At 36.7% G+C, this 20,976-nt stretch overlaps 1 protein-coding gene across 1 annotated transcript in view; it reads left to right on the forward strand.

Annotated features, from left to right (window-relative positions):
• Nucleotides 1-20,976, forward strand: part of COL25A1 (collagen type XXV alpha 1 chain) — a 469,078-nt gene that overhangs the window by 425,528 nt on the left and 22,574 nt on the right. Inside the window, exons 23-31 of the mRNA XM_025921769.2 lie at nucleotides 3,063-3,107; nucleotides 6,766-6,810; nucleotides 9,331-9,411; nucleotides 10,585-10,647; nucleotides 11,288-11,338; nucleotides 13,605-13,631; nucleotides 16,648-16,728; nucleotides 19,231-19,266; nucleotides 20,845-20,898. Of these exons, the coding sequence (XP_025777554.2) occupies nucleotides 3,063-3,107; nucleotides 6,766-6,810; nucleotides 9,331-9,411; nucleotides 10,585-10,647; nucleotides 11,288-11,338; nucleotides 13,605-13,631; nucleotides 16,648-16,728; nucleotides 19,231-19,266; nucleotides 20,845-20,898 (483 nt within the window). The remainder of the gene's footprint in view (nucleotides 1-3,062; nucleotides 3,108-6,765; nucleotides 6,811-9,330; nucleotides 9,412-10,584; nucleotides 10,648-11,287; nucleotides 11,339-13,604; nucleotides 13,632-16,647; nucleotides 16,729-19,230; nucleotides 19,267-20,844; nucleotides 20,899-20,976) is intronic.

Raw genomic sequence — 20,976 nt, forward strand, 5'->3', positions numbered from 1 at the left:
TTCAGCTTGCATCATTATGAGAAATGAAAGAAAATAACCTTTAATTCTAAAGAGATTCACATAAGCATCTGAGGGAATAAATCACAAAACAGCTTGCGAGACTTTCAACAATTTACAGTTGCTTCAGCTCATGCCTCCCATTTCACATCGTGCCTCACCAGAAAACAACGTGTCTTTCTTCATCACTACCAAAAATTCTGGTTTTCCAATCATTCGTGGAGTTCAAGAGAGAACCCTGCTGAGTTCCCATAGGTGTAGAGTGGAGGAACCAGATACAAGAAATTCAGAGTGAGCCAATATCTTTAGGATGTCTCTGTGTGCCCGCACACAGGTGCTACAGGATGGTGGTAAAAATGTTGTTGAGAACTTAGCTTAGTTTGTCATTTGTTTTTTTCTTGTTACCTGGATGTAACCTGCCTTATGTAACTGTTAGGTCTCACAAAATATAGTTATTTAACAAGATCACGTAAACTCCATCTGTTAGATAGTTCAGTTACCATTAATAATATGCCTTTATTATGCGACTCATTACAAAACACATTGTTAGCCTTACATTTAAAAAAAAAGCAAACTAGTTTTGTGTCCAGGTGGAAAATGAATTCAAATACGGTACATTTGGAAAACCTCAGAGAGCTCAAATTGTAAACTCTCTTCCCTTTCTAAAATTTTAGGATTCTTTTAGGATTTTTTGTAGTTAAAAATATATGATTGGAGAATAATGATAAAGAAATTATTTCTACTCTATAATTCTCTAGTAGCCTTTTTAAAAATGACTTGCCTACTTACAGGGGCAAAGAAGTAGCTTTCTCATAGCAATAAATCTGACTCTTGCTCTAGATGAATCCCTTGAGAGAAAGTAAGTGGTACCTTATGTTACACAGATATGATAGGCCTTGATATTTTTTTTTTTAACTTGCCCCTAGTATGTGACCACTTTGCCTTTTGTCTTAGAAGCACTGGTGGTTTCTTTCCTACTGTGTTTTCCATGAAGCTGCAATGACCACGACTGATTTTATCATAGATACAAACCATTTGTAAGCATGCATAAATATATCGTTTTCTACGGAATGATGAGGTCATGTCACTAGAGATTCAAGTGTTTGAAGTAAGATCAGTAATATTAAGTTTATTTTTTACAACAACAATAATAAACAACAGCAACAATGGCAACCTGAATCAGAAATGGGAATGGAGGAGTGGAAAACAAAGGGATGGTGTCAAACCGATATTCACAAGTTTACACGTAACTGGATAACGTGTTTCTTTGAGCAGAGTCCCTGATGGAAAATGTGCTCCCTCTATGACCAAGTCACGTGGTGATGGGCCCTACAGAACTCTTTGCATAGGACCTAGACTAGAAAACATTAGTGCAGTAACGGTTCATGGAGTAAGGGTCAGATATTGTGGAGATTCATTCTTTAACAGAATACATTTTGTTATAGTACTCTAGTACTTCACACTAAGAAACTGGATGAATTCCATGTCAACTCCTGTCTTTAGCCATAGCACCCAAAAAAGCTAATTATAATGCAACAAATAAGCTACAGACTAAAAAAGAAAAAAACTTACTTACACATACAGTTGGACATTTCCATTTTCTCTACTTTAAGTGCCCTAGAATGGAACTCTCGTGAATAGCAGTCTCTCAGGTCACAATTATGCCAACACACCTCTACTGTACACCATTTAGCTACAGACATTTTTTTAATCAAGTGAATTAAAGTTTTGACATTTTCTTTTTTCTTTACACAAAGATTTTTTAAAAAGAAAAATCTGAAAACAGTTTTAAAAACAATCTTTATCAGGGAATGAATGGAGGTCTGACTCCACCCCCAAAATCTATATTGTATTCATTTAAATTTTATTTTTTTTCAATATATGAAGTTTATTGTCAAATTGGTTTCCATACAACACCCAGTGCTCATCCCAACAGGTGCCCTCCTCAATACCCATCACCCACCCTCCCCTCCCTCCCACCCCCCAGCAACCCTCAGTTTGTTCTCAGTTTTTAAGAGTCTCTTATGCTTTGGCTCTCTTCCACTCTAACCTCTTTTTTTGTTTGTTTTTTTTTTCCTTCCCCTCCCCCATGGGTTTCTGTTAAGTTTCTCAGGATCCACATAAGAGTGAAACCATATGGTATCTGTCTTTCTCTGTATGGTTTATTTCACTTAGCATAACACTCTCCAGTTCCATCCATGTTGCTACAAAGGACCATATTTCATTCTTTCTCATTGCCATGTAGTACTCCATTGTGTATATATTCATTTAAAGATAGGTTAATATGTTCTCAGTATCTTCTCAATCACTTATAAGACATCAGGCTTGCCAAAACACATTCAAGGAATTTGATCATTTCAAAAATGTATTATTGTACTTTGGCACACAATATAGGTAACTTTGTCTTTGTCAATACATTTTCCCAACAGAGGATTACCACCTTAACTGTCACGGTAACTCCCATGCATGATTTCTGTGGTTTGTGACTTTGTGGTGTTGATGCATGCCAATGATAATGGTACTAATGTAGCAATTGTTTTTGTCTGATATTTAGTTTTATGTCTCCTTATTAATAACTTTTACAACATTTGCCCCAGTTAAACCACTTTGTCTGCTTAGTGAAAAAGACCCCCAAAAAAGTTACTGTTATTTTTCTAAAAGTTTTTAGTCTTACAATAATGTGGCTGTGTTCTTTACTGTTTGGGAAATCAAATCCTTTGTGTGTGGGGGGAGGCTAGGTGTCTAGAAACACAGGTAGTATTAGCATGCTAATTCATCCCAAGGAGATGAATGTGGAACACAACAGCAATTTTACATTATGTTATGAAATCAACTCAAAAGCATATTCAGTGTTATTTTGCCTAAATGTATTGATAGTTTTGCACAGAAGTAGGTAGTTTTTATACTTACATAACTGGTGAAATTTGTCCCCATTGCAAATTAATGTTGGGGGATGTTTGATTATGACAGAAATAATGGAAGTATATGGTGTACTTATTATTTAAAGCATAAATTGTAATACATATATTTGCTGCTTTTTAAAACTTTGTCTTTTCTTGATTTAGGGTCCCCCTGGACCACCTGGACCTCAAGGACTACAAGGGCCAAAGGTCATTCTTTATTTTACTTGTTTCCATTTACCACTTATGGTACAGAGAATCCCACCTTAAATATATGTATCTTTGAAAAATCATTTTTAGAAAATACTAGAGAAGCTAAGATCATCAATATTGCTTAAGGCAGCTAAGAATGGACACTGAGGTCTGGGCTGAAGGGACAGGAAATCAGAAAGGGAAAAAAAAGGAAGATTAGGTAAGAAGGGAGAGAAATAAGATTAGCATTAAATTTAAAGGGAGGACATTGAGAAAAACAGAATTATTAAATGAGGGAAAAACAAGTTTTATAGAAATTATAAAGGTAAAGAGCCACTGAATGTAGTATATGAAAAAAGGAAAATATTTATATACAGGAGGATTGAAGAAAAATTTATTCTAACACTAAAAAAGATTTTCCCTTTAATTTTTTGTAATAAAAATAATAAGAGAAGCTTTAGCATGGTGCATTCACAGATGAAAATTTGAGGAATCATTTTTGAACCACTTTTTATAACAAATCCCATTGTATTTATTCATTCTGCCATTTGCATCTTATCTAATGAAACATACCAACTATGAGCAACAGAAACCTAGAATTACTTGATTATATCTCAGATTTGTCGGTGGTTTCAGCTTTACCCCTCCAAACTTAAATTTAGTTATTTAACCAAATTTGAGCAAGTAACACATAGCCATTGTCTCTCACTTTTTAGAACTGAGCCATGTGTGTTGAAATATGACTTTCATCACTGGATTTTTGTAGGAGATTCAAGTGATTTTGAAATCCATCTTTTGTTGATGCCTTTCAAAGTACTTTATTTGCTGAGTCTGTCATGTACACACACACACACACACACACACACACACACACACACGTCAGCTTTTATACTCTTTAAGATACTTAAAAATGGAAAGCTAACACATGGAAAATTATTTTTCTATTACAAAAAGGAATATAAAGTAAAATATTGCTGAGGTCCTTACCCATATAAGATATACTTAGAACATAGACCCTAATTTTAAACAGATATCATGTATAACATTATTGTAAGGTTTGGGTTTTTAACTTTCTGTTTCTCTATCACTTTCTGGGCCCTAAGAGATAGAACACAAAAATTCTCCAGTTACACAGTCTTTGTTCCTGGTAAGCAAGTCAGCCTGGATCCCTGCTCTCTAATATCTTGGTGAGCTGGACTAGACAACACAGGGGTGAATCTGCAGATTCCCTTTTCTTCTATGTAGAGTCAACCAGGATCTAAATTCCTTGCTTCTGTGCTAAACACATACCTCTTTCCTTACACACCTCAAAAGCTCCTAGGACTTTACACTTCTTTAAAGCCCAAAGACCTATAGCCACCCTAAGGGTATAAATCCCTTGTCCTAAAGAGGCAAAAAGAACCACCTAGCCATGAAGGGTATATAATAGTGTTAAAACATATACACCTCCCCTTGTTTTATAATCTAATTGCTACTCATTTTTTAATTCAGTTATTCAGTAAGTAATTTTTGAGCCTCTATATAATAAAGACTAATATCTAACAGAGATATCTGAATATAGCAAGGGGTTTCAAGAAGGAGCTTACAGTTTAGAACAGGAGCGAGGCAAGTAAAGGCACAATTACTAATAAATAGAGTAAGTGCTTTGATGAGTGCATGCTATGGATGTCCATACAGGAAGGCTCCTCTTAGTCTTAAGAGTCAAGGATGACTTTGAGCAGAAAATGAAAGACGGGAGGAAGCTGGCCAAATGAGTGTCTTGACAAGTGGGAGGGAGTTAGTCATACTCCCTTACCTCTCATCCCTGCTGGCCTTCCCACTATGCTGTCACTCTACCCCACCCCACACACTGTACAATGATCTTGTAATTGAGATCTTGGGCTGACTGATACAATCTTTCATGCTTTCCTTGATCTCTCCTTGAGAAGGTTGGGATAACAGGGGTGAGATGTGCCTATGACCAAGAGTCAGAAAATGCAGCCGAAGTCAAGTGTAGAACCCATTTGCACTGGGGACTTAGCCTCAGACTGAATGGGAGCCTATTCAATTAGTGTTTCTCTTTATCAAACAAAGATTGTTTGACTTCTTACACATCAAGTAATTCTTTACAAACTACATTTGATGAGTGAAAGATAAATTCATAACTCATGAGTTCTGTTTTCTTTTAAACACTCGCGGGTCACATTTTGAAGGTAAAAGCTTAGCAAAACAATCATTATTGGACCCAGAGTGCTGACAAGCATTCAGACTGAATGAAACTAAGGCTTAGCCAGGTGCATCCAACCTCAGCAGACTTGTTTGTGGCAAAATAAACTTTGCTCCTACCACAAAGGGTGAGAAATCAGGAGTAAGGAAAGACTTCTTCTCCCCCCACCCCCACTTTTTTTTTTAATGCATTTGTTTGTCAGGCTTTCTTTAATTGGAAAGCTCAAATTTCATGCTGTGGCCAAGAGCTCTTAAAGTTTTTACCAGGGAAAAGATCTCTAACAATTTCACTACTGTGGTTTATACATTATCAAACAAGCCTTTCTAAAAAAATACAGTCAAGTCAGCTCCCTTGAAAATCTGTCTGTGAGGCAGGCCACTCACAATCAGGAGAGCTGACTTTACAAAGTTTCCACCATGTGGGAATCAGACATATTTATAATGGGATCTGCAAAAGTGACTCATTGATCTAAAATAATATCTTACCTTTCAAAGAATTTGTTTGTTCAGTACCTTTCCAAGTGAAAAATGACTGGACCTTTGTTGGTTGGATAAATATCTAGCACATTGCTTAAATTTGTTTTTAATGGGTCATCTTCAATTAAGATAAAATAGATTTTGGGTTGTCAGGGTTTCTAAAATGTCATAATATGAATAGTAAACTTTAATTCATTCCTACCATAGTATAGGTAATTGAACTCACCCAAAAGTAATTTTATGTGGATTAAGATATTATCTAATTGATTATGTCTGGAAATAGCACATTCACAATTATGAATCTGTATCCACTGTTCAAATGGTGCCAGTTAAAACACTGCATGCGATTTTTTTTTTTTAATTTTTTTTTTCAATGTTTATTTATTTTTGGGACAGAGAGAGACAGAGCATGAACGGGGGAGGGGCAGAGAGAGAGGGAGACACAGAATGTGAAACAGGCTCCAGGCTCTGAGCCATCAGCCCAGAGCCTGATGCGGGGCTCGAACTCACGGACCGCGAGATCGTGACCTGGCTGAAGTCGGACGCTTAACCGACTGCGCCACCCAGGCGCCCCTGCATGCGATTTTTAAGTTAACTTTTATGCTTTTGCTTTTTTCTCAAGTTGGAAAATAAAGAGAAATAATACAGATTTTTTAAGGAGAAAAAAATTAACTGAGGCTTATAAGTTATTGTTACAGGGTATAGTCAACCTTCAAATTATCTCTACCAGTTTTCTTTCACCATTTTTTCCTTTAGCCTGAATCTCACATGGGGAAAAAAATAAAAACATTGGATCTTAGCTACATATAAGTATTGTTATATGTAATCTTTAAGAAAATGTTATTTCACTTAGTTTTGATATGCGTATGATGTAACAAAGTGTTCTTGGGTTATGATGCCTTTGCTGAAAAGTCAAATTGTACTATTACCAACCAGCATCACTTTTATTTACCAATGATGAATGGAGACAAGCCATCACTTTTTATCTTAACAGGGAGAGCCAGGATCTCCAGGAATCCCAGGAGTTGATGGAGAGCAGGTAATTTTCAAAGATATATACTGTCATTTAAAGCATCATTATTGATCACTACTTTTATTATAGATTTGGAGCCAAAAAGACATGAGTGTTGACATATGATCCGCTCTTTCTTTTTTCACCATCTGTTGTAGAGACTATATTAACTCTAAAAAGCAATTGGTTTTAAATCAGACGTTAGTTTTCTTTGCAGAAACAGACCAGCGATATGACATTTTGTGTTAATACTCCTTACCACTCTACCAGTGACACTTCTGTGAATTTTTATTAGACTTATAAGATCATTACCAATTTAGTAAGAATAGCCTAATTTTTTGTAAGTGAATGCTAACAGGTCAAGATTATAATCAGTCAACAAAAGTTTCCACAAAATTAGATATTCCTTATATGTGTTGTTTTGACAATATTTTTTTTTCCCAAATAAAGATTACACCTAATTTTCAAGATCACTAGAAAATACAGAAACAAGTGGGGCACTTGTGCTTCCACAGAATATGTCAGTATCTCCAATGGTTTCCCTTAAATCAGAGGTTCGCAAACTTTTTCATAAAAGACCAGATAGTAAATGTTTTAGACTTTGAAGATCACATACAGTTTTTGTCACAGATTTTTTTTTTTATCTGAACACCCCTTAAATTTTTTCTCAAAGATTCAACTTGTGCAAAAATAATCCCTGGGCTGGATTTGGCCTCTAAGCTGTTTACCTCTGGCCAGAAAGAATCTGACTAAGGAGAATATGGACACTACTCTCAATTCAGAGTCAAATCACGATGGTTAGCTTCAAGATATTTGATATTTTCTGGGCTTTTGTTATTTACCCAATAAGTGACTAAAATCAAGAAAATCGTAAGAAATCAAGAGGTTTCTTTTTTTCTTTTTGTCAAGAGGTTTCTTGATACAGTTAGTGAACTGTGCTTCTCAGGAGATAGTATTAGGTAAGAAAATTAAATTCAAGAGTTATTTTAATATTAGAGTTGTATATTAAAGTAATATAATGTCACATAAAATAAACGTGATAGTTAAAAAAAGAAAAACACTTCTGATGATATGCTATTATTAATCAGAGATCACATAAGCATTTAAAAATCTGGTTGTATCCCCAATGCTAGTCATTAAAAATAATTAATTTAACATGCATAAAGATACTACATGGTCCCTACATACATAGTAGCTGGGGTTTTTTTCTATACGCTTCACAAGGTCTACTTCTGCTACTAACTCCAGTAGCAAGGACAGGCTACCCTGCTACTCTCCATCACTAGATTCCTAAAACCAACCAGGGGCTGATTAATCAGTTAGATCCATCTACTACCCACTCAAGCACCTATCCACTCACCCACCTAGCAAGTGATTCTGAACTAAGTGCTATTAAATAGGTATAAGTAAAGAAAAAACACTTTCCTACTGTTTGTAAGTAAGTTTGGGTATGGAAGAGATGAATAGGTTTGTGCAGCCAGGGGCCCCTTACTACCAGAACTGTCACCATCCCTGCCCAAGAATGGGCCATCTGGTCATATGATAGTGAAGCTCCTTGGATGAAAATACTTAACAATAAAAATCCACTTCAGTGTTATTATTACAAAACTCAGATTTGTTAGCATTCAAAATATACATCTATCTATTTACTCACTGTAAAAGAAGAATAAAAATAGCATCGTGGGAGAGCCTGGGTGGCTCAGTCAGTTGAGCGTCCGACTCTTGATTTTGACTCAGATCATAATCCAGAGTCTTGGGATCGAGCCCTGAGTTGATCTCTGCACTGAGCGTGGAGGCTGCCTAAGATTTCTCTCCCCCCCCCGCCTCTCTCTCTCTCTCTCTCTCTCTCTCTCTCACTCACTCCTGCCCCCCTTGCCCCTCTCCCCTGCTTGTGCTCTCTCTCAAAAAAATTTTTTAAAGCACCATGGATCACCTCATTGAGATGTCATGAGAATAAAATAAGAACACTGTGGAAAAGTTGAAATATTTGTAAACTTGACTGAACTCTGATGCCTAAAGACCAGGCACCTAATAATTGGTGCCTACATTATTTATGTTTGTGTATATTGAACCATTGAAAACTGATGGTGATTGGAACTTCCACCTACTTTTAAGAGGGGTAGGAGAGTGTGATGGATGGAGATGGGAGAAATTTATTTGAGCCTTGGTTCTTATAACGCTAGTCCTGGTTCAAAATGTGTATTGTACTGCTGAGAATTCAGTCCCTTAAATTGTTTTCAGGACCAGTGATACTGAATTAACTACCAGGTAAAAATACAGAATCAAGAGAAATTATGTTAACACCTAAATTCATAGTTTTCATACTTAAATGGCCTAAGTAATAGGGTTTAATCCCTTCTGTTACATGAGGAAATAGTACTGATTCAATGTAGAAGATTGCTATAAGAAATAAGTCTAGCAGTGAAAATCAGAATCATCTCTGCATAGGATCACCCACTGACAAAATTGATCTGGAATTCTGTTTTCCTTAGGATGTTACTATCAAGTTTCAGTGTGATTGTTACATGTAAACCGTATCATTTGTAGGGACTTAAAGGCTCAAAGGGAGACATGGGGGACCCAGGTATGCCAGGTGAAAAAGGAGGAATCGGACTTCCTGGATTACCGGTATGTTTGTACTTTTTAGGATGTGTTCATGTTAAGATAAATTAAATCAGAAAAGAGGAGCACTTGGGTGGCTCAGTTGGTTAAATGTCTGACTCCTGGTTTCATGATCTTGCTCAGGTCATGATCTCATGGTTTTGGGGGTTCGAGCCCCACATCAGACTCTGTGCTGCCAGCGCAAAGCCAGCTTGGGATTCTCTCTCTCCCTCTCTCTGCCCCTCCCCCACTCGCACTGTGTCTGTCTGTCTCAAAATAAATAAACTTAAAAAGAAAAAAGAGTTTTATGATTACCTGCATTCTCATCTACTGGTTCATGTACTATTTTATTCTTAAATATTTGAGGTATTGTTGGTTAATTACTCCAACTGTGGCACTAAAACAAGTTTTAAAGCATCTAACCAAGTGAATTATAAAATAAACCTTCATGTTTTCCTGAATTATTTTCATCAGAAGATAGAAAGATAGAGTTGATCACTTTAATTTAGTATGCATCAGATGGTGACAACCGATCATTTTTAAATAAACCATAATTTAAAAATTAACAAACTAAAAAATATAAGGCAATTTTAAAACAAGTTACTGTTTAAAAAGTGTTCTCTTGGTGTGACTGGAATGGTGTTTTTATGACTTTACCCCACAATTTTTACTGAGGATTTGGAAGGGAAAATTTTTAAAAATGTAAAAGAAATGGAGAGATAGGTATTGTTAACCCTATTTTCAGCTAAGAACCCTGAAACTTAATTTAATCCTCAGTAATTCAATTGTGAGATTAAAACAAAAAATGTAGAAGACTTCACTGCATTAGGCCTATTTTAAAACAAGGAAGTATATAAATGTCAATAAAAGACTGACCTTTGCTATTTAAAGCGAGCACCACCACAAAAAATATAACATTTATAATCTGATATATATAACAATGTATAAGTTTAACCAATCACACCTAACCTAGTTTTTATTTACTTTAAATTGTATTTCACATATCACCCACAGTCCTAGAGATTTGGAGAAGCTTGCTCTTTGAGACTAAAATGCAAGGGGATAAATCTTTCTTTTATATATTATGTGCATAAGACTATAAAAATTTCAAAAGGATGATGGGTTTGGGGAGAAAATTCAGTTGTTTTCTTATACTTTGGAAACAACTTTACCAACTCAACTCTTACCGGTTATTTGTAGGGTGCCAATGGAATGAAAGGAGAAAAAGGAGACTCTGGATTACCAGGTCCTCAGGGTCCTTCCGTAAGTTGATGGTGGCTGAACTTCCGCGGTTACTAAAGAACTCTAAAACAGGCCTATTATTTACCAAGTTCAATCTGTGCCAGATGGCTTATCAACAGTAGAAAGACTGTGAACCTTTTAGTTTGTCAAACTGTAGAAAAAATGTCTGTCGGCCTTTTACGATGAGAGACAATGAGTCTCAGAAGTCTGAGTTAAAAGCAGTTTTTTAGGAGACTGTCTAATCCTAAGGAGAAAAAATCAATGGTTTTCCCATAACACTTTTGGGTAGAGCTTTGTGATTACAGAGCACACTTTTTCCCACCTCCAGAGCCCTGTTGCTGCTCAGTGAAATATTGGAGAGTTTAATAGTGATTGTGATATTATAGCATCTCTTGATGATTGCTGTCCTTTCTTTTAATGTACTTTAGATTTATTCTGGCTTTTGTAAAACAGCTGTATTTTTTTAAAGTTTTTTCTTGCTATTGTTGCTGTTCTCAAGAAGGCATTTCTAAACGTAAAGAATCAAATGCCTCACTTTTTCTAGTATCCTTCTTCCTCTGCAGCTATTAATGGCCTTAGCAGAACCCTAGCACAAGATCCAAGCCAAACTGCCTTATCTAAATGAAGTAACCAAATCCATGTTTATTTTTTGGACGTACAGATCATAGGCCCACCAGGCCCACCAGGCCCCCATGGCCCACCAGGCCCCATGGTAAGCCTCTCTTCTCTACAAAATGTAATCATGTATTTATGAGTATGCTACTAGAAAAACATGAACACATCCCTCACAACAGCCAGCTTGTATTTTGGGCTGCTCTCTGTAGAATGAACAGAAAATACGAGGTGCTCTGAGATATCTGACTTTACAGTATTGGCCTTCATTCCCAAATACGTCTCTTGAAAAGAGATAGAGTAGTTTGGTGATAGGAGAGTCAGGGATAGATTTGACAAGCTTTACTCCAACCTCCAGTATGAACGTCAAAAAATCATCTTAACCAACCCATTTAGGTCATTCATAGCATAACAGGATTAATAATTATAGCCATTAATGAATGTGTCTAACCAACTTTGAAACATTTTAATGAGATTTTAATAGGCACATTTATAAAATAATATGAGAAAAATTGTAGATGACATATATTGTTGCTTCTTTTTCTTTTCACCTTTATGGTACTCTGGTGGATCCAGTGTTCACCGCAAGTATCCCTCAGACAATGGCCATGCCTTCACGGAACTCCTATCTGGTGAGGAAGGCAGCCATTAAGCCAGTGTAATTCTCAAAACGTCCACCTAATGGCGGTAGTGTTAAGGCTAGAACACAGAAGGTGGACTGCTTCAGCTGCTTTTGACTGGGGCAGGAGGGTACAAGTTGGGCAGCCTCTAAGGTCACATTCGTCCCTAAGGTATCTCAATAAACTCTATGCCTTTAGTCATACAGATTAAATAAACTGTGGGTCATGTTTTCCCCCTGGAACATCACTGGAATGATCTAAGCTGCAAAGCAGAGCCCCAGACCCAATCATCTATTTCTTACTAACTGTTGTTTTCTATTTCATATCACGAAATAGTTATAATTAACATTATTTTCTTAATACTAAACTGTTCATTAAGAATTAAGCAAATGATGGGCGCCTGGGTGGCGCAGTCGGTTGAGCGTCCGACTTCAGCCAGGTCACGATCTCGCGGTCCGTGAGTTCGAGCCCCGCATCAGGCTCTGGGCTGATGGCTCAGAGCCTGGAGCCTGTTTCACATTCTGTGTCTCCCTCTCTCTCTGCCTGTTTCACATTCTGTGTCTCCCTCTCTCTCTGCCCCTCCCCCCTTCATGCTCTGTCTCTCTCTGTCCCAAAAATAAATAAACGTTGAAAAAAAAAATTAAAAAAAAAAAAAGAATTAAGCAAATGACATACTTTTGGCTTTTTTTTATACTCCCTCCACTTTAAGTTAGAAGATTAAAATTTTAAAGGCTATATCTTATTCATATCATAAAATTGATTAGTTTAAAGGGATTTTAACCATTACTGCAATAAAATAAGAATACTTGATAAAGTAACAGCCATTCCCTGAAAATGCTTATCCACTGCTTATCTAAAGGGAAACTATTATTCCAATGCAGACATATATAACAAATATTTGTATATTGCTTGACAAAAAATTTTTCCTACAGTTGTATGATTTCGCTGTTGGGTGTTTAAATACTCCTCTCTCCAAAGAGTTAATTCAAATAACTTGAAAGGTTTAAAGCAATCCACAGTAACCTTTAGGTAATTTAGGTTAGCTAATTAGTCTCTGGTTAGATTTTCCACAAAATACAGGAGAAAAGCCCTGATGCATGTATGCGTTGTAACTTCCTTCCATTGGTAAACAACTGTTACAAAAGCCTTGAAGAATTCGTCTTCGTAAAAACAAATGCATTCTAACTAATAATGATTAGTGCTCTGTGGATAGAATCCTTTCCTTAGTCTTAAATTAATGATGCCACAGGGTCCCAAACTTGACTATCATCTCCTCGTTTCCTTCTTTCTTTAGATTCTTCTTGGGTCTAGAGGATTCAGTAACGGGAAAAGGTCTTCCCTTCACCAGGACTTCTCTTTGGCAAATTTCCGTATTTTAGGACCTATCTCTATTCTGTGTAACTCAAAGTATGTCACATGTTCCACCTAGATTTTATGAAAATATGGATTTGAGAAATAGGAGTAGTGTGGGTTCACAATACTTTTTTAAAATGTTTTTCTTACATATTTCTCCCTCTCACAGGTATTTAGCAGAACAAATTGCTGTTAGTGAATTTCCAATTACAGAACAGTCCAAGAGCTGGAAGGAACATTCACTAGGTGTTAACATCCACTGTCCTGCCTCTAGCTACAGCTCCAAGAAGAAGATTCTTGTTTTACATCTCTTTGGTTACTCTATACAATAATCACTTCTGTTAGGAAATAGTGAATCAATTCTTAATTAAAATCTGTGTTTTTCATTTTCAGGGACCTCATGGACTTCCTGGACCAAAGGTAATCCAAAAAAATCCCTTGATTATTGGATTTCTGTTTCCCTGTTAATCATGGAGAAGCATGATGGAAGCATGTCTGTCCCATCTTATTTATCTGTTATATAATGTTATATAATGTTGTATAATCTTTAAGCCTTTAAGTATCCAGATGTTTAAATCTCACAACACAGAATGTCTTACAACAAATTTAAGTGATATCACCTGGAGATGAATTACTCCTCGTTTTGCCTTTTTCCATGACACTATGTAAGTTTCTTAATCACTAATCATAATATGTCTACTCACAATCAACCATTTAGAGGTGAATCTGATGAGATTCTCAGACTGGTTCAGATGTTCTTTCTTATGTTATCATTAGTTGCATATTTAGGTGTAACTGATACCCCTTGTTTGTCATATAGCGGTGCTGCATCTAAATGCTTTAACTATCCAACGTCTTAATTTTGTACTCCCCCAGAGATCACTGGTCTAGAATGGGGTAGAGTGTATCATGTACTCTATGCTCTGGATGAATAAGAGAACAATAGAGAATACCCCTGCTCATCAGAATTAGTGCAGCTTATATTGTAAAGATGGTTTCCATCAGTTCTTTGCTTTTGTGTAGACCAAGAGGACATTTTGGAGAGTTAAAATGAGCCCTGAAAGAAAGGTTTCTTCTTCCAGGCAGCATATGCAATGAGTTCCTATGTTCTAACCTCAGCTTTGCCACTAACAGGCCACGTCACTTTCAGCAGACTATTTACCCGCTCTGATCCTTCTTTTACTCAACTAGGCAACTGACCTCATAGTGTTGCGATAATTTAATGGGTATATTTGTAAGATACTTAGCACAATATCTGGTGCAGTTGTCAATAAACACCCAATAAATATCGGTTGTTATCTTATGATTTGATGCTTTGTTCTGAATTTAAAAATTCAGGAAAAAAAAAACTCATGAGGGAAGGTTCAAGGACTCTTGAAAGCTTCTTAGTAGTGAGTTGGTGCATTTAAATGGTGAGAGGTAGGGGAACACATAAATGCAATGTTGGAGCTAGAAATCAGAAAGCTTAGAGGCAGCCCACCCTCTCCTTTAGGAACTCCCTGTGGCCCACTCAGCTTTAGGAATGCAGAAGTATTGGTTGGACCCCAGAAATCTGAGTTTCATTTTTTGGGGTCAGGCAGGTGACTCACCCATGAATGGGAAAAATTCATGCCTCTTTATTCTTCTTAGAACACCATACTTCTAGTAAGGCCAGTGTCTCAGAAGCACGGATTATAGTTTGAGTTAAGAGCATTGTGCTGTGGGTCAGAAGGGAGAGCCCATCTATCAACTTTGTGGTCTTGGTAGTTATCTAACCTCTCTGGGTCTTTTCCCCCACTCTGGACTAAATCAGTAGTTCCTACTCCTGGCTTCTCCTTGGATTTTAAGGCACTACTTAAATAATAGGTTTCAGAAAATTATTAAGTTTGGAAAGATCTCATAGATTACTTGTGATAATTCCTTGATTGTATAGATGATAAACCATAGGCCCATGAAATTTAGATTATTTGCCCTAAGTTACACTGCTAACTAAATGACTGGTCTGGGACTAGAAATTAGGTCCAGAGTTGAAATTTGGTCTTTCTGACACTACATTTGATTATTTATAAATTCAACTTCTCAGTTCATGCCCACTCATGTTAATGTATGATTCCTCACCACAGAATTCTGTGGCCTACCAAGGCGGCCCTGCCTATTCATCATCTCAAGACCTCTAGCTGAAAGTCCATACACATACATACGAAGCCATCAATCTCAAGTTGAGACCAGTTAACTAACGCTGACTGTTGAGCCTTGGCCTTAACCTCCCCTTGACTTTAGCTCTGTGACATTCCCAGGACCACCCTTTACCGATCACAGCACATTTGGATTTCCTACCGTGGCAGTGCTGCAAACGTCCTATCTTCAGAATCCCCAGAACCCATTAGGTCGTGCTGGTGTGTTCATTACTTTGTGACCCCTTTGGGAATTCAAACACTAAGTGGGGTCCTGGACTCTATGTTTAACAAGCATCACACTGATTTTCATCAATCGGACACCTAGGGAAAATACCTCCCAGGTTAATAATCCTTCCTGCCATGTAAACACAATCTCTCCTGCTCTCACACCTATCCAGTGAGACTCTATAGGGCATTTGAGACTCCATCTTCCTTCACAAATCTTCCCAGATTTTTGTGATGAAATTAATGTCTGTACTTAAAAGTTGGAAAGTGAACAGGTCAGAACTCTATTTCTGCTGCTGATAGAAAATAGATGTACCGTATTCTTAGGTTTTTAAATATCAGAGTCAAGAGAATTTGTCACTTACCATGGCTTTTGTAATGTCACCTGAGGTGAAACTTCAACTTTATTTATTATAACATTGGGCAGACGGACAGTTATCAAAACTACATTTAAGTACTGTGGTCTTCATAGTCTCTTCTGGGATTGGCTATTTGTTGTCTATTCTGTTGATTAATCCATGTAGGGATCTAACTTGGCAATGTCCGTGAATGAGGACTCACTACATGGCAACACTTCAAACATCAGCTGCTACATTTTTAGCTCATTCCCCAGGGTAAAATGCTTAAAGGCTTAAAATATGTGTATATAACACTGTCCTGCATATTCCAGTTTTTCAGTCCAGCAGAGTGGGTTTTTCTACTGAGCCTCCTTCAACATCCTCCACTCTGTCTCTGATTTGCTTGGTGAGCAAAAGGTATCATAACACCAGTTTCTTTGAGGTAGATCTGAAAAATTCTAGAACTCAGTCATACACATTTCAATTGCAAGGAGTACGCTTTCTCAGGAATTTCCTAGAACGTTATTTGCCGATTTCAGTTTATTAATTTTTTTACAAATGTTTGAAATGAATGTTGAACTGATGCAAAACAAGTCTAGCCTCACTCTGCTGTTACCTAGAACTGGAATCTGCAACCTTTTCAGAGACTGGTTCTCTTCTCTCACAGTTAAAGCACCCATGATAGCAACCAAAATTGGCATTTGCTTTTGCATTTAGGGTGAACCAGGGTTAAATGGTGTTAAAGGATTGAAGGGTGAACCAGGTCAAAAGGGTGACAGAGGACCCCTTGGTCTTCCAGTAAGTAAAGAAAACTTTCCATTTCAGTGCAAATCTCAGACTTTTCTTTCTACCCTAAGTAACAACTCTGGTTTACTCAGTGACTATCTCACATTTGAGGTTTCTGTGATTGGAAAACATATTATAGTAGAGCAGAGCTTAGCCCAGTTTTGTTTGATGCCTGCTCTTGTGTCAGAGGAAGACCCATGACAAACAGTGCTGTCCATGTTCTGTCATTCAGTTACACACATGCCAACCTTCCTCTCTTAAGGCTGATGATTCTTCTCCCATCACCCTGCCCTTTAAAAAAGCATTGTGCTGATTATGTCATAATTTCTCACAAATGTTTTTATAATTTAGTTCAGTTTAGAACCCTCCCTCAATTTTATTTCCTCCTTCAGTACCAAAAACTGTAGCCCTCTGTTGGGTGGCAGGTATGCAGTTAGCCATTGCTGATGGCGTGAGGTCAGCGCTGTGGCTCCTTACATTAATCAATCATATATCATGGTCTAAGTGTTGTGTGTTATCTGTTTTGAAAATGCCCTCTTATGAGGTTCTTTTGGCAACAGTGAAGGATAGTATGGAAGAAGTATTTTGCAGTTGTTTTGAGATTTTTATTTTTAATAAAAAGGGAATTCTCATCTGCCATGCACTTTAGGCCAATCTTCTTTCCACAACTAAAAAGAGATTTTTGAAAAGGACGATTAAATATGAGGTTTTAGGTTAAAGGTTTTAATATGCTGACTATTCAGTGAATGAAGATAGAAGGCAGTAAAGAACATTATAGATTATGTTATTAAAATAAGACATAAAGTTGGTTAAAAACAGTTCACATGAATATTTTACATATAAAAATGTTAGTGCCTACTTATTTCGTGGTGCCTACTTATTTCACTTTAAGTGTTAAGTATCCTTACAGAGATCAGGCACATAGTGGATGCTTAATATGTACTCACTTATTGAATGAATGATACAAGCCTTGTGTTAGACTATAGGTTAAATCATACCAATTAGACCAATGGACCATGGGCACAAAACCTCTGTGACATATGTGAGTCATTAGTTCACATTCCAGGTAAATATAATGTTATACTCTCAGTACAAAAATTTTACCATCTCCCTGTTTGTTTTTACATGCTATAATAATGGTGACTCTGAAGAAAGTACCAGAAGACAAAAGAAAGTCTGGATTTCTATTTTATTAAGCCCTTAATCCAATTTCTTTAAAGTTTATCTTAATTCCAAATTTAGGGCTAGTGACAATTTTTATGCAACATTTCGCCAAAAACTGTACGTATGCTAGCATTAAACAACAACATAACATTTTAAAAAATTTTAATCATTGCTAACTAAAGATGTATTTTGCATGTATAGTCTGACTCATAATAGGACTATACAGAAGGAATTGTAAAATAAAAAAACTAAAACTACCCGAATATAATGGTAGATAGCATCATTGGTAGAGTCTGCATCTGGAATGGGTTTTTTCTTCCATTTTTTATTATTAACTATATCTGCAGCATAAAATGGGAACATAGTTCTGCAACCTTGCCAAGAAAATTTGTAGGGCTAGTGTATTGTCTTTCTTAAATACTCCTTGATTTAATCAATATTTTTAAAGGACTATAAGTCAGTAATTGAGTTTGGGGATACAAAAGTCATATTCAAAGAAGTAATTGTGCTAATTCTTAAAACAAGCATTGAAAGTGTCATATTTTATCACACACTATGCATAGCTTGGAGATCAAGGTAAAAAAAAAAAAACACGTCGCTTAGGAACAACATTGCATTTTTAAAGCATTTCCCTTTCAGACGTTGATGCAATGATTATTTGAAGCGAATTGAAGAGCAGTTTTGTTTGGGACAGTTATTTTTTGTTTGGACTCATGAAATTTTCCCAGCTTTTTCCTGTTCCTAGAAGTCCCTCTAGTGGTAACTAATGTGAACACAGTAAGAACAACCCAGAAAACAATGAGTATTATTCATGTAAAATCCAGACTCATTCTGGCATGTTAAAATTCTGCATTTGTTATTCAAAAGTGCTATTTTAACAACAAACAAACAAACAAAAAACTAGAGTCTTTTTCTTCTCTGAAATGCTAACTTTGATTATTATAATGAGCCCTTTCTTAGATTGTTGGCCACTTTTTTTCAAAACCTAAAGAAATCTATTGTGAATAGTACAGTCTTTAGAAAGTGAGTATCATATGGAAATTAGCACTCTGTGACTTACCAGTAATTCCTAGAAAGCCTACTTTATAAACCTCGTTGACTTGATTTCTGAAGAATTTGTCGAATGGAAATGTCATTAAAATGCCATCATCTGTGGGGCATCTATTGTCACGTGTTTCGTTTTTTTTTTTTAACTAACAATTTGTAGCAATGTGATATTCATCCCAGAACCCTGTGACTGCGTATTATGTTGTTTGAAGCGTTACATTTGTTCATTAGTACCTCATACTAATCTCTGTTCTTGTCATTCGTGTTATACCCACCAACCCTGCTACCAACCAAATCACACAGGGAGCATCTGGCTTAGACGGGAAGCCAGGATCCCGGGTGAGTCAGTACCTCATCTTGCTCCAACATGTTTTGTGGCTATGCTTTTGTGCTTCAGGACAGACTCTTTTGCCCCATGTACTTTCATCCAATGATGAGGGCTTCACGGGACTGGAGGGAAAGAAGAAGATGTACAAAGATAGTGGTACAAAACGGAAAGGTGGACAGAGCAGAAGAAGCCTCAGTTCCAGTCTGGATAATTTGCTAGGTGGAGAGAATGGCCAGTCTAATTGGCTTCATTAACTTAGAAGCCTAGACAAAGTTTTCTATAACTAAAGGACAGTTCCCATAATTCCATGAGCAAGTTCCTCTGAAGGGATGAAAATAGTGTGAATTTATTTGAACTCACTCTTCCTTTTATGTTTCTGTCCATATTAAAAATGTAACTTCTTTCCTGGAACTAACTTTCAGATCTTTGTTCATCGAAGTGACCTGTCTGTCTTCTGTCATTTTGTCTCTTTTCTTTGGTTCTTAACAGTTCCATCTCTTAAAGTTTAGCCACAGATAATCAGTATTTAGAAGTCTTCTGAAGATGAACTTTGAATTCAGGCAGTAAGAAGATCAGATGAGATGATAAGAATTCACCAATATTAGAATGAGTTTAAGCCCTAAATTATTTCATATCGCAAAGCTGTAATAGAAAAAAAGAATAGTTAGAACAGAAATATGAATAATAAAAATAGTATAACTATAATATATATAATATAATAAATATATTATAGATATTATAACTAAAAACTGTGCTGGAATACTTCCTACATTTGCAAATATTAGAATACATTCTTTGCAAATAAGGACAGTCTTCTTGAAAATGAGTAAATCACTTGAAGTCCTTGCTACATCTTTAAGAATCAAAAAGAAATTCCAAGCTTTTCAATTCTAAAAACCTGCTTCAGGCAGTCATTATTTTCACTGGACCTAGTGTTCCTGTATTCATTCAGTCTGAGACAGAAATCCTAATCCTGAGCCAGGAGGCCAGAGGGCAATTATGCCATTAAATCAGCCGGCTGCCGGGTTTATGCCTTGTAAGACTGTAGCAGAAGCTAGGAGAGTAATTCCTTCCCTCTGAGCCCCCTGCTGCTCCCAACAGAGCCGGAGAAAGTTTGGTTTGAACAGTTAAACACTGTTCTCATTTACTTAACATTTTTTTCCACCTGTGTAACTGTTCCAGCCTCTTAAACAGCTGAAAACAAAGCTTCGTGGCCGAGGAGTGTGAGAGTGACAGTGGGTGGAGAATGGACGAAGGGAAAACACCTCCATTTCTCTCCTTAAGATTATGGGGGCAAAGTGAAGATGTTCCATGAAGTCAGGGAGGAAGTATATAATTAAATATGACTTACAGTTTCTCGTGTGTACTCTTCATTAAAATATGCAGTTACATAACTCACCCTTTTTGCATGGGTTTCTTGGAAACTGCTGGCCGGAAAGAATCAAGTATAAAGCACTTTGAAAGGAGATGAGTCGTCTTACTGACTTTCTAAGGCATCATTCACCCAGGAAAAGTCCAGGATAAAATATAACTGCTTTTCGTATGGCCCTTTGGATATGTCTCTATCTTATTTTTGTCTTTTTTTTTAGGGTACAGATGGCCCTATGGGACCCCATGGCCCTGCAGGTCCCAAAGGAGAAAGAGTAAGTTGCTCCTGAGGTTATTAAGCTGTGACCTAAAGAAAACACACTGTGGCTTTTCTGGCTTAGCTGAACTGAACT

This window comes from Puma concolor, chromosome B1, assembly GCF_028749965.1.
Source record: "Puma concolor isolate L17-30 chromosome B1, mPumCon1.1.hap2, whole genome shotgun sequence".
NCBI lineage: Eukaryota > Metazoa > Chordata > Mammalia > Carnivora > Felidae > Puma > Puma concolor.